At 35.2% G+C, this 15,018-nt stretch overlaps 1 protein-coding gene across 11 annotated transcripts in view; it reads right to left on the bottom strand.

Moving 5' to 3' along the window:
* UNC79 (unc-79 homolog, NALCN channel complex subunit) overlaps positions 1-15,018 on the bottom strand; it is a 300,682-nt gene that overhangs the window by 183,934 nt on the left and 101,730 nt on the right. For 10 of the 11 annotated variants that reach the window (XM_031952318.1, XM_031952320.1, XM_031952321.1 and 7 more), the window contains one exon: positions 10,880-11,110. The exons of the other annotated variant lie outside the window; for it this stretch is intronic. In XM_031952318.1, the coding sequence (XP_031808178.1) occupies positions 10,880-11,110 (231 nt within the window). The remainder of the gene's footprint in view (positions 1-10,879; positions 11,111-15,018) is intronic. 11 annotated transcript variants of the gene reach the window in all.

Genomic DNA, 15,018 nt, shown 5'->3' with positions numbered 1-15,018 from the left:
TCAATAAAGAAAAAGAATGTCTTTCTTCTCAGAGGGAAGCCTGGTTCAGAAGACTTCAAAAACATGTAGGCCCTTCTCCTAGGTTTTAAGAACCTGGGGTCTACTGTCAATATATCTTCACATAAGAAATTACACAGCTTTATTTTTGTTCTTATTTAATAATACAAAATCCCTAAGCAGTAAGGGAGAGGGGGGAACTTGTCCAAGCCACTAACGGGCCCTTTTGCTCTGGATTCAAATATTCAGAAAAGGTTCAGTCCTAGTGTTGAGGTTCAAAGGAGACCCCAAAAGGTTGGAGTTTCAGATTGGTGTCACAAGATGTCTCAAAAGAATTTGCAGGCTTGAACCCATCTCCAAATCAAGGGGTGAATTTTATTATAATTGCAACACCAATTGAAACAGATTAAGTTCCAAAAGAATTTAGAAAAGAAGCAAAAGAAAGAAGATAAAGTTGTAGGAAAAAGATAAAGAGATCATGTGCTTCATGTAACTGATATACTAATTTTATGGCTTAGAAGTAAAGTTCAGGAATGGTCTGGTATGCACCTCATTTTTGTCTCAGAAACTTTGTTATTACAAATCAAAAGATTGTAATTTGACAGCCAGCAGTGTTTGCAGAATTTACAGCACTCCCAAAAGCCAGGTGGCTTTAGGATTAAAGTCAAAGTAGCACTGGGGTTACTGCCATACCTCTCCTAGAAGCTACACCCCATAGCTAGGAAATGAAACTTCTCCTGGATCCCTTCAATACCCAGGACACCCCGACTCTCTTCAAAGTTTACTATAATACATCAGATATACAACTAGAAGTATGAACTTGCCCTCACTAGGACAAGTAAGTTAAGGAAAATAAATTCAGAGAAACTCCAAAAAGGTTTTGGGCTTCCAAAAAGGTATTAAAACTTGGAACTGATTGCTCAGGAATTTGATTTTAGTTTAAAACTAGCATTTTATGACATTTTAAGGCTTAAAAAGCATTGTAGATATTCTATCTCATTATAGTCTCAAAACAACCTTAGGATTTAAGAACTATCATTTTTCCCATTTTACAAATGAAGAAACTGAAGCAGTCAAAGGTTAAGAGACTTGCCCAAAATTACAGTTAAGAAATGTCTGAAACAAGATTTGAATTTAAGATTCCCTAACTCCAAATTCAGAGCTCTATACACTGTGCGATCAAGCAATGGTTATAACCTAAGGCAAGCAGTCAAACAAAATCTGGACAAAAGTTTGTTTTCTCTTGTTTTGCTTTTAAATAAACATTAATTAGTTCACAAAGTTCCAGTTATCTATATTCTGGGAAATGCCACACATCCATGGTATTCGTATTTGTTGCTATATTCATGGTACAGCATAATAAGGCAACAGATACTAGTGCATAAATATTAAACTATTAAAAAGTTATTTCAAAACCCAACAAAAAGTCCAAAAGATAAGAGAAAAAATTGTTCATTTTTCTCTAGTCCATCACAATGCTACAATGTCAAAGAAGGCATCTCAGATGAAGAATCTCTCCATTCAGTCCCTGCCAGTGTATAGAAAACCTAAATGTTGCCCTAGTGAAGCCTAATATAGCATCCCCACTAGGTTACTCCCCCCAATTATCACTCACACTGATGGGTTAAGTCCCCAGAGTGAGACTGAACTCTTAGGCTAAAAGGGCACACTGTAAGTCTCTGCTCTTAACAGTGTAGCTCATGAGCTCCCACCAGTGTGTTTTTCCTTGACAACCTGCTAACAGACCCAATTAACTCTTAGTGAAAGCTTAGACTAAGATGGTTATAGTAACTACAAGAACTTCAAAACATTCCCCCCATAAACTTGTGGCACACTCTTCTACAAAGAGAAGAATGGGCACAAATTTAAAGTATGACAAAGTGAGGCACACATAAGAGAATATATGTAACCAAGGCAACTCCGAACTCTAAAACTGTAGGAACCTGATGTCCTTTTTCTCCTCCTGAAGTTCTCATAAATATCTCTGCTGATCTGAATGTTCATCTAAGCTCCCAGAAATTCCTTCTCTATGTAGTTCAGCTATCAATTGCCTCTCTTTTGAATCCATAGATGAATCTCTTCTCTGCTGTTCAGTTCCTTGAAGCTGCTTGTCCTCAAGTGATTACCCTCTGTATCTGTTTCTGTCTGAAGTATGACTGCTGCATCAACTTGACTTTGAACTCTCTCAAACTGACTTTCCAAATGTTAGATGAGATATTTCCCCTGGACAAGTAGTTCTGCTGCTAGATACTACTGTCCATGAATAAAGAGAGGAAAGGGGGAAAAAATCCCCTTTGAGGGAAATTTAAAATTAATATGTGATGAATATAATTAATTGATCACAATATAGTTTTGAATGGTGAGTAAATATTTATTGTGTGTTGCAGGAAAAAAATACGAAATTATCTAAGATTCACTTTTAACTCTAGAAATTAAATTTAAGAGTAATAATTTAGTGTCATGTAGACTGAATTCCTACACTAAATACTTTCTTTTCCAAAAAGAGTTAAAGAGTAGGGTGTTCCTACCTAAGATGCCTGATTTGATCTTCTCTTTTAAGTCACAAGAGTATGTTCCCAATTATTGCTCCTTTCTGACTCAAACAAGAGACTTGTTCACACCTAACCTGGTCTTTTTAATGGTCCCTTTTTTGTGATAAGGTTCCAGGTAGTCAGAAATCAGTTCTATTACTAAGTAAAGATTTATAACTATTAGTTTATAACTATAATTTTAAGGTCTACTTAAGGTATAAAAAAGAAAATATAATTTAAATTGATAGCTATATATGAAGAGACAATATAAGACCATTTGAGGTTCTTAATAATACCTCATCTTATTTAAATCAGTTACATTTGCAAAACACTAAGAATTAAACAACATAAAGACTATTTCCCTCAATTTACAATTGAGAAAACTGATTCTTATAGAAGTTAAATGACTTGCCAAAAATCAGACAGCTAATGATAGTATAATAATACAGCAAATAATTTAAGCATCTACAACATACAAGGCACTGTACTAGAAAATGGGAACACTAAACAAAAACAAATCTTGCCTTCAAGGCTTGATTGTTTGTTGTCCTTCATGCTAAAGAGGACCAAAATAATATCTCTATGTGAAGGTCAAGGTGCAAGGTACAAGGTATAATGGCCTGAAGTTGATCAGGCCAACAGGAAGAGAGCCTCTACCACAAAGGCCTACCACAAGTCAGGCACAAATAGTCCATATGAACATTTGGAATGGAGATGTCCCTAAACTTGCATGGCTCACCTTTCCTTTGAGCTACTGCAATTCTGCTTTGTTCATAGAGCACCTTCTTTCATGCAGGCACACCATTTTGGGCTGTCTTGTGCCAGTGTCTCCCATGTCTCACATTCAGTTCCAAAATCATGCAGAAAGGCCTTGAGTGTCCTTGTATCACGTCTGATTTCCATCTGAGCATTTTGTCTTATGTGAGTCTTTTAGGCAACTTTGCATTTGACATATAAATAACATGACCAGTGCACTGGAGTGTGCTCTCTGCAGGAGAGTGTGAATGTTTGCCAGGTCAATGTCTAATACCTTATCTTCCCAAGTGACCTTCAGAATTAGATAATTCAAATAAAATGAAGGGATTCCGTTTCTTGGCATGATACTAGAATACTGTCCAGCTTTCACAGGCAGACAACAATGAGGTCAGCACAACAGCCCTGTAGACCTTCAGTTGGGTAAGCAGTCTAATACCTCTTCTCTCCCACACTTTCCTCAGAGCTTCCCAAACACTGAGTTGGCTCTGGCTACTCACGTGCCACCTCATCATCTATGTGTACATCCCTAAAAATATACTGCCAAAATAAGTACTTAACGTATTCAAAATTTCTTTGTAACTGATGGCTCCACATATGGATATTGTGGTGCTGACTGATAAAGAAACTTTATTTTCTTGATATTCATTGTTAGGCCAAAATTAGCACAAGCAGCAGAGAATCCATAACTCTGTCGCATCTAAGCCTCAGAAGCTGTAATGAGTGCCCAAAAATCTGTAAACAAAAAGTCATGTACCAACTCTCCCTCCACTTTAGTCTTTGCTCGTGACTTTTTCAAGTTAAATAAATTACCATCAGTTGTGGTAGCTGATATCAATGTCACTTTCATCCTCATTGAAGGCATATGACAACATGGCTGAAAATATCATATCAAAAGCTTGGGAATAAGCATACAGACCTGCTTCACTCCACTGGTGACAGGGAAATCTTGAGAGCATCATCCATTATCCAGATCTCATGTAAGCATGTAAGTAGACACTGTGTCAACTGTTCCATGGGCCTTTCTGAAGCCACATTGGTTCTCAGGTAGATGACCACCTTTCATATGAAGGATTATCCTATTAAAGAGGATCTGGCAAGAATCTTGATGGCAATGACTAAGAGAAAGACCCTTCTATGAATATCCCACTTCCTTTTCCTTTATAAAGATAGATAGTAGAGGCATCCTTGAATTTCTGGAGGATAATCTCTTCTTTCTATATAACCCAGAAGACTTTTAGTTAGTTTTTATATGACCAGTGGATCTACTGCCTTGTAAATCTCAACTGGAATAGAATCAGAACTAGTCTCTCTGCCATACAGGAAGAGGCTAATGACATTCAAAACCTCTTCCTCAGTTGGAAGTTCAATTAGAGAGGAATGGACTTCATCCTGAGGTATATGATCAATGACTTCACCATTGGTTGATAATGATTTGTTGAGAACATTATTGAAGTATTTAGTCCCTCGCTCCAAGATTGTGTCCTTATCATTAATCAACATGGCTTCAAGTTGAGATATTCCACAGATTTTTGGTCCATAAATAGCTTTCAAGACATCATAAAAATCCTTTGTATTATTACTATCAGTATAAAATTGATTTTCATCTGCATTCTTATTGAGCCAAGAAGCCTATATCTCTCTAAACTTTGCTTTTGATAGAATTAAACATGGCCTTATTAGAAACAAACTATCCTGTTGGTAAATCTTGTGGAGTTTTTGTTTTTCATTCAGCTGGTTCTGAATGTTCTCATCATTTTCATCAAACCAGTTTTGATGTTTGCAAGTGTTCTGACCCAGATCCAAATCTCTGAAAATTACCCATTCCTTTTCTGTTCCATTGTTACCAATCATGTACTAGTTCAGCTTTCTCTCCAAGTTAGCAACAAACTGTTCACATAGGGAGGAGCACTTTAATATGCTGCTATTAAGTCTTCTGGTAGTCATTTTGCCTTGAGGCTGCTGGATTTGTTGAATATGAATGTTTAGCTTTGAAAAGATAAGTCTATGATTAGTCCAGCACTATGTGCCAGACATCACCTTTGTCACTCTCAGATACTATCTCTTTTCCTTACAATAATATAGTCTATTAAATGCCAGTTTGTTGCAAGGATGAATCCACAAAGTTTTATTGTATTCAGGTAAAAGTAAAACAGTGTCCATAATAAGAAAGTCATAAAAGGCACAAGTCTTCAGTATTAAGTGATCACTGTCGTTGCTGTTTCTGATTATCTGATAATCCATCCCTCTTCTGACATTAAAATCACCCAAAATTACAAGCTTGTTTTCTTTTGTACACTGATAATGAGGATCTCTAGAGTCAGATTTTTCTTTTATCTCATCAGAATTTGTCATGGTGGAAGAATACACAATGATTATGGTGGGTGTGGCCACTTTCTTGCACATGGCAATCATGTTGCCTTGAACCTGTCATTTACTCCTTTTGGAAGGTGTAAACACTTTTTGACTATATTAGTTTTGATTGAAAAACCTATGCCAGCTTCACAGAGCTCCCCATCATTCCATCCACTCCAGAAAGTATACATCTAGCTTCAACTTCAGCAAGCTGGCCTCCATTTGCCGGTTTCATTTCACTCAAATATATAATTTGGATGTGGTACCTGCTGAGTTATTTCACAAGCTCTTCTTATCTTTTGGGTCTACTGACTGGATTTAGTGGTGACCATAAGCATTCACACATTCTGTGCTAATTCAGAAGTGAAGTAGAAGGAAGTAAGCAGAAACATAAAACAATATATACAATGTCTACAAAACAAATGAAAAGAAAAAAAAAGAAATTGAATACTGTAATTTTAATGAGCAAGCTTGTCCCAAAAGAACATAGGTAGGAGAATATGAATCAGTATTCATATGCAGTGCCAGGCTTAACTGATATATCTGTTAATTTTTTTTCTTTTATTCCTTGTTTTAAACTTATAGAGTAGAGAGAAAGAGGATATTTGGAAATGAAAGCAACATAAAAACAAAAAATAACAATAAAGATTTTTTTAACAAAATCTTAAAATGCGGGAGTGAAGAGATTCTAGCACTTCATTTGGTTCCATTCCTGAGTATAAAAAAATGGTTGATGTAAATGGTATACTTTTTGACTAAAGACTAGACTCTGTCTGGCAGAATCAAAATAGAACAAATGGCAAACTGTTGAATCAAGTTCAGTTTATTATTCTGTTACTTGCTTAAATCAGGTTCTATGCTTTCATTATAAGCACCAGCAGATGAAAGTATTGGCTGAACCTCAGTACTTGATGTAAAGTAAAAGATTAAGAGGAAATATACTTCTAGGGTTTTGAAGAAGGCTTAATACTTTAACTTAATATAAACAAATAATCAGTCTTTACACTGGAAGTAAATTATTTTTGACATTGATTTTGACACTATTTAGATATTGTGGCTAAATACCAAATGCTAGATACTCGTTGCCAATTGCAGGAAGGAAAAAATGGTAAATTATTTATTGAATTTAGGATTTATCTTTTTTCTTTAAAGGCTTCAAAATGATCATTTGGAAATAATTAATATAAATGCTTAGATTTTCAGTGAACTGAAAGAAATTTGAGACATCTTGCAAACATGGTCCTAGACCATGATAATGATAGTAATATTTTTCACACATTTCCTTAAGAACTTGTGATGCAATTATAGCCTAGGTTCTTTTTGGCCACGTGTCCACCTTCTGCTTATCTTTCTGAGACAAAGCACAGCAATGCTTCACCAGGGAAGTTTTCCAAAAGAAACAATAAATAAAAAACATATGAGCATAGTTCATTTTTAAGAAAGAATGCCAAAAACTGGAAGACTTCCATTATATTAAATTTCAGCTTTTATGTAGACAGCATTTAAGAATGAAACTAAAATGACAATGAGAAGACAAAAATATAGAAATATCTGTAAAGATTTATAAAGCTAGCACTATTCTCCATCAGTGATAGTGGAATCACTACAGTTACACTCTAATATCACAGTCTCCATTACATGAGTTAATAGAAATATCACTACAGAAAAAAAAAATGAGAAGTTCAGTTAGATAGGAGTAAGTACACACAGAGGAGGTCCATATGAGAACTGACATTGATTTGCTGGCACTTGGCAACTTAATCTCAAGAGATAGGAAAAAAGAAAGGACATCAAACATTTGAGTAAAAAAAATCCCCAACAATATTATCCAAAAAAGTTGACAAAAAGAATATAAATAACTTATAGGCCGCATGCCCATTTTCTCATCTTTACAAAATTTTATGAGAATAATCTACAAACTTATCAAAAGAATCTTTGATCAAAATATGACAAGAGAACAGACAAATGTCTGCAAGCAATATTATGCAGCATGCTATATCTTTATGCTCCACAATTCACTAAAAAGCATTTATTATTGTTGCTTTGTGTTTGACTACAAAAACATATTAAATTCTGAGGCTCAAAATACTATTTTAAAGATTGTCCTTATTAAGGATGCAGATGAATATTTTTATGAAAAAGTCAGATAGTCCAGTAATACATAAGATGGGCCTTTATTAGGGAATATTTTAACTCGTATAAAGAAAAAACCAAAAAAGTAAGAAAGAAGATACCAAAAAACAAAGGCATAAGTGAACAGGAACAAAAGAAGAGGATTTCATAGCAAAGGATGCCAAAAAATCTCATCTGCCAGAAGGAAAAGGATATAACTTAGAAATAAGTCACTACTATGGTCTCTTGAGTAGTAGGTCAAGATCTACATAAGAGATAAGGATTAGCAATTGTCCTTCAGAGGGTCAGTATTTATCTTTGAAACAGGTTCTATTAAGCTGACAGATCAGGAAAGAACTATAAGGAAAATGCAACTTCTCTCTCAGATTAGTCTGATTAGTTGGTTCCCTATCTCTGAAGTCAAAGGAATGAAGAAATAGGATTTAGTTAATAAAGCCCTGGATGTATAAAAATTAGGTATAGAAGTTTCCAGAATGGGATAAGGAAGTTTTGAGAAAAAGACAGGATGGGAATATTAGCAAGAAGTGGAGGCAAGTTTAGAACAAAGGCAGTCTGCTTTATAAAACCTTAGAGAAGCAAAAATCAGAGTACAAAATTCTTTGAAAAATATAATAAAGAAAATTTTGTTTAATCTCCAAAACAGGGAGACATATGCCAAAAGTGTTTTCCACATACATAGAGTACATCTAACACACAGTCAAAAATAGACAGATTTTCTATAGATAATGAGTCAATCTTAGTTTAGCTAAATGAGTTACCCAAATTTTCTAGATTGATTTACCCAAGCTAAGTGAAGGAAAAAATTCCAAAATGTACGCAGTATCTTTGGGTCATAAGAGTCCCTAAATCAAAAGTTACAATAGTTAATGGAGTAAGTCTTGAAAAGCAAATAGAAACCTATTCTTTCTGCTTCATACAGATGATCTGTGTTCTGTTTTATCTTTAAAGTACCTTCTTTTTACACTGCTTTTCAGCCTATAAACTGTTTCAAATACTTACATTCAAAGATGAGATTATAAATACTTGAAACTTCAATGGATCTGTGATCCCAAAGGCATAGGTGACTGACTTAAATGAAGGGTAGGAGAAGAAAGATTCCTGGAATATATGCTGAAATGTACCTAATCATATGGAAGATGACAGTTTAAAAACCTGGAGCTGAACAAATCAAAGACCTAGAACTAAAAGGGTCCTTGGAGATTATCTAATTTAAAACTCTCATTTGGCAGGTGAGGAAACTGAGGCTGGAGAGGTTAATTGACTTGCCCAGTCACTCTAATAAGAAGTGAACCAAAAATCTGAAAGTGTAGGGCAACTTGTGAACATAAGAAACGCACTCCTTGACCCAATAGCACTAGGGCAGAAATCATCATAGAGGAGGTATTATGGTAGTGATAATAGCAAAAGGTGTAAACAGGTTCAAGGAGCATTTAATTAAATAATAACGAAAAACAATTTGAGTTGAGAGCTTAAAAAATACTCAAAAGACTAGATTAATTAACTAAATTTAACAGGATAAAATAGTTGAATGATTGCCCACAAGCTTAATATAAGTCAACATTTTGATACAGCAGCCAATGACTAACTGGCTGCATTAGGAGAGATATTGCATTCAAGAAGTGGAGGGAATGGTTTCACTGTGGTCTTCCCTAGTTAAACCAGATTTGAAATAAAGTGTTCCATGCTGGGTGCTACATTTTAAAGAACTTAAGAAACTAGAGGGAGTCCAGAGCAAGGCAACCAAGATAGTGAAGAACCTATAAAACTTAACAAATGCAGAAAGAAAATTGGGATATTTATCCTGGAGATAACTTAGGGGGAAAGGTGCACATTAACTTTAAGTCATGTTGCCACATGGGAAAGGGATTTGACTTTTTTCAGCTTGTCCTGAAAATGCAGAACTAAAAGCAATAGGCAGTCCCCCTGTTTTCAGAAGTTTTGTCCCACCTTATCCCACACCTCTGGCCTAGATGACAAATGAGGTCCCTTTCACTTCTAAAATTTTCTGACTCTCTTCAATTCTGGGAACCAGAATCATGCAAAAGCACATCCAAAGGAGGGTGAGCAAGATGGTGAGGGATTAAAAATCATACCATATAATAAATAAATGGTTGAAAAATTGGTGATATTTACCCAGAGAAGACAAGACTTATGGAGGGCATTATGCCTTTCAAATATTCAAAAGGTTCTCATGTGAAAGGGATTAAATTTGTTTTGCTACCTTGCTCTTCATTTAAAGGCTTATATCTTGTAAGGTAAAATGGAAGACCCATAGAAAAATTGTATCAGAAAGCTTCAAGAAATGAAACCATTTCCTTTAATCTAGGAGAACTGGCAATATCCACATTTTATATCATTGCAGTTGCAGAGAGGGAGACAGATTGACAGTGTCTGATTTTGAAGTACTTTAAAAAAAATGTTTTCCCAAACCAACATTTCAAATTCCATGGAGTTTGTTGGATATCCTTCTATTTTGAAGAATACATACCTCATCTCAGAGACATAACCACCCATGTGTACCTGACTCAATAGCATTTAAAAAAAAAAAAAAAAAGCTTGAGTTTAGGCACTATGGATTGAGGAATCTTTTCTGTTTGTTGCCAACTAATCTGGTTAAGTAACCAATAATAAAAAGGCAACATCCCTGTTTAACTTAAGCAGTTTTATGAACTGTCTTACATTATCCCCTTCTCTCTCCCACATAAATATGTTTTAAAGTAGAATCAGTACATATCACTGCAAATTCATGGAAAGAATAATTGGGCAGTAGGAAAGACCTGAGTTCAGATTTCATTTCCAGCATTTACTATTTGCCACTTGAGGCATGAGGAAGTCACTTAACTACTCTGAGACTCAGGTTCCTCATTTGTAAAATGGGATTAAAAATATCTACGGTAGTAACCTCACAGAACTGTCAGATGAAATATAAAGTGCTTTGCAAACCTTTAAGCATTATGTAAATATCATCTATTATTATTATTATTCCCTGGTATAAAATAATCAAAGAGACGTCCATCTGTTGAAATAATAAAAACTCCAATGTTTTGGTTTGGGTTTTTAACCACATCCTCTTTTCACATCCAGTGCAAATTATGTGACTCCCTTCTTACCCTGGCAAATTCCATCGGTTTGGGAAGCAGGCACATGACCATGACATCAAAGCGAACATCACACACGGTCTTCAACCACTTGGTGACAAACTGAGGTTTCAGCTTTTCTACTAAACTTCCAACTTCATCATCCATCATGTAAGCTGTAGAGTGGAACCACTGAAAGACCATGCTAACCAGTCTGGCTAAGCTTTCAGTGGGTGTATTCTCACTAGGGGTACAAAGACTCACCTGCAAAACATCAAACATGAACCCAAAGTCAGATACAAGCAGTCAGAACATATTTACTATTACATTTAAATTCAGGGGAAAATATGTCTTGGATTATCCATTAAGAATAGGCAGTTGCACTGAGCTAACAATAATAATAATAAATCATGTTAATATAGTGCTTTAAGGTTTACAAAGTACTTTCTAAGTTTGAGCTGTCTTTTAAAAAATTATTCTGTATTATACAAAGAGATTGCCAGAATCCCAAACAAAGCTTCTTTAGTATTAACTCACTCTCAACTCAAGGACTTTTAGAAAGGTCCCACTCCTTCTAACCCTGATAGAGGCCCTTAACCACATTCTTCATAAAGACTTCCCATATCCCATCCAGACTTCCTGGGTGGCTAAGTCATTATAAAGTAAGGATTCTTAATCTTTTTGTGTCATAAACTCTTGTGGCAATCTAATGAAGACCATGGTGGCACAGGGATAGAGCACCAGCCCTGAAGACAGGAGGATCTGAGTTCAAATCTGGCCTCAGGCACTTAACAGGTCCTAGCTGTGTGACCTTGGGCGCGTCACTTAACTCCAACTGCCTTAGGGGGGGAAAAAGTTCCTGACAGAAGAGCACAGTGCTTCGCATAAAGTAATCACTTTTATAAAGGTCTGTTGAGTAACCTACTCACACATCTAGAAATCATCCTAGTCATTGTATCTGAGGTTGGCTATATTGGTGAATAATTATCTTCCTTAAATGCACTGTGTCCATTTTACAGATCCAGTCTATCAATCTGCACTGGTTTGGATAGTCTTGGCCCACTTCCAACAGCACAAAGTATATACCAAACTGCAGAAGTCTACTTTCAAATGAAATTATTGAGACACATGCCATACCACTGATTTGAATATGATACTTCTCTAAATCTGGCTTGTATAAAACTCTAATGTAGAATATAATAGCTGTGATATTTCATTTTCTATCCGTTTTCCTTTTAAATATATTTAAGGGAATGGGGATAGAGGGTGGGAGAAGAACAGGGGATGAGAAGAGCAGATAGAAAATATGTATAAAAACAAGATTTTCTCTCTTTGAGGCAACCAAAGGATATTCCCACAAGGTTATTACAATTCTCAGCTAACAAACCTTCTCTAAGTAATTCTGAATTCAACTGAAGAAGCTCTGCAATGTTCTATGGTTTCAAATAATCAGAATGTGATCCTTAATCAGGAACATCATGAGGAATCTTACCATTTCTAGAGAATCCCTCTCTTACTTGAATTCTGAAGTGCAGTCTTCACAGCCAAGGTAAAATCTTTGGCAAGTATAAATCTCTTTACTTATATATTACTTAATAATAAAAATTAATACTTTATTACTACTATTAAAAGAGATTCAAGAAAATGACAAACCTCCAAACACTTACTTTGCCTTTATGAGAATAACTTAAACAAGTATTGTGAAAATCTTTGAAGAATACATAAGAAGGGAAATGAATGATAGGCTTTCAAAGACGTCATCCTACAGAAAACCATTTTAAAGTTACACAACTGACTGAAATATCCATAAATACAAGTTCCCACTATGCTTTTGTTTATTAGCTTATAAAAGCATTCGATTTAGCACAAAGGCCTGATTTAAAGAACCTCCCCTAGCAAGATCTCCCATGAATACAATAAAATCACAATAGATTCACTAAAAGACAACAGAAAAAAAAAAAAAAACTTTGATCAATGAAGCTAAGTTTAGTAATGTTAAGTAAGACACAAAATAGGAACATACAAGTTACACTAATAATCATGCATCTTTAAAGATTCATTGTTGTATGACATCATGAGGATTATGGATATTTCCATACTTCCATATTTGGATGGATCTATGGTCTCATCATTGTGGATATTTTGTCCAACGATGCATAACAAATTCCACCCATGCATTTTTATCCTATATGACTTTTGACCATGTTACCCTCAAAATTCTTCAAAGAAGCTCCAACTAAACTGTTGTAGTAAAAAGAGCACTGTAGCAAGGATCTCCATTCAAATTTCATGGTATATCATTACCTGGATGACCTTGGACAAATCACTTGGTTTGAATCAAGGCCATAGTTTCCTCATCTTTAAATAAGGTGATTAGATTATTTGGCCTCTTTGGAAAGCATATTTTCCCCTCTTTCTCCTTCTCTCTCCCTCTTTCTCTCGTCTCTCTTTCCACTTCTCCTCCCTCTCCCTTTCTCTTTCTCTTCCTCCCTCCTCTCCCTCTCTCTTTTCCTTCTCCCCTACTCCCTTCTCTCTCTCCCCCCACTTGATATTCCTAACTATGGAATCATCAAGCAAATGCTTACTCTACTATTCTATATTTCAAGGATTTTTTAATGATTCTTAACATTCTTAACAAGAGGATGCATCTTCTTGGAGAAGTCTTTAAGTCAGCATTTTGCTCAGCCAAATCAAATGCATAATTTATAATCCACAGACAATAAACAGAGTGGACTCTTGCATTCTCTATTCCTTTCAGTAACTGAGTAACTATAAAAATATGACATTCTGTAAAATTTTAATTATCTTCACCTTCATATTCTCATCTACCGTCATCAAGTATTCTTTCTTATAAAAGTTTTGTAGAGGAAGTTAAGTAGACTTTATAGATCTTAATTACTGATATTTTATTGCTCTTTTTCAGTACTATTAACACTTGAAGAGGCAGTGTGGTATTCTGGATACAGAGATGGACTCAATCAAGAAGATCATCTAAGTTATACACTGGCTATGGTACTCTTGAAAAGTCACTTAACTTCAAAGTGACCTAGGCAGCAGTCTTAAGAATGTAAGTTGCAAAGCAGGTGTTGACCTGAATTGGTAAAAGAAGTTTCCTCATCAGAAGTTAGTACAGGTCCATTAAACATACAACACACACATACACACATACACACACACACACACACACTTAAAAAAACTAATTTCCTCCTCCCTCCCCCAAAGAGTTTGATATCTACTTTTCTCTTTACTAAAACCTAATGTCCATTTCCTCAGAACTGTGTTGGCTGCCTTAGAGACAACTTTTATAAAATAATAGCTTGTATTTTACATATGAACCCCACATGGAGGTGAGTGTGATTGTTATCCCTAAGTCACAAATGGGGGAAAAAGTAAGGCAGAAAGAGAGTAAGTGACTTGTTCAAAGTCACAGAGCTAGTGGGTGTCAAAGGCTGGATTTGAACTCTTCTTTGACTCAAGGAACAGTATACTATCCAATGAGACACCCAGTCATTCCTCATCTTGCTCCTCTTCCTATTTTGGAGAGCTGTGATGTTGAGTACAAATGTAGTATCTCCATTATGGAGAAAAGGTCTACCACAGAAATTTTCATAGATTTTTTTCCACTTTTTGTCTGTTCTTCTAGTTTTATAGTTAAACTTGTTTTTTCCTATTTCTCATTGTTTTATGAAGTAATATTGCTCATAATCTCACATTAGCCCTCTTTTTAAGATTTTACAAACAAGTTTATATTCCAAACCAGTGTTTCTGTTGGCTAACACTAATTCATTCAGTAAATTTATTTTACTTTATTCACTTTGACAATTAGTTTATATTGATAAAATTTCCTGAGCAAATAGGAATCTTCCATGTTGATGTTTGTTCTTTTACCTGTTTCCCTTTTTGGTGTCAACAGCTTGGTAAAATAGGTCTGGTAGGAGGTACTCTGCCTGGGAACTTTCCTTTCAAACTCTGAAATTCTGTGATTGCAATTTGACTTTTATTTTCACCTTTGATCAAAATTGTTGCTCAAATGAGATAATGTATGTAAAAGGTTTTGTAAACTTTTAAGCACTGCAAAAATGCAAGGACCATTATTAATGGTAACAATTAGTATTAAGATGGTAATCTGACTAAACACAGACAACAATCTGAAAATTAGTCCCATATTGATG

This window comes from Sarcophilus harrisii, chromosome 2 (genome assembly GCF_902635505.1).
Source record: "Sarcophilus harrisii chromosome 2, mSarHar1.11, whole genome shotgun sequence".
Lineage (NCBI taxonomy): Eukaryota > Metazoa > Chordata > Mammalia > Dasyuromorphia > Dasyuridae > Sarcophilus > Sarcophilus harrisii.
Note: the sequence above shows the minus strand (reverse complement) of the source record. Positions and strands in the feature narration are given on the sequence as shown.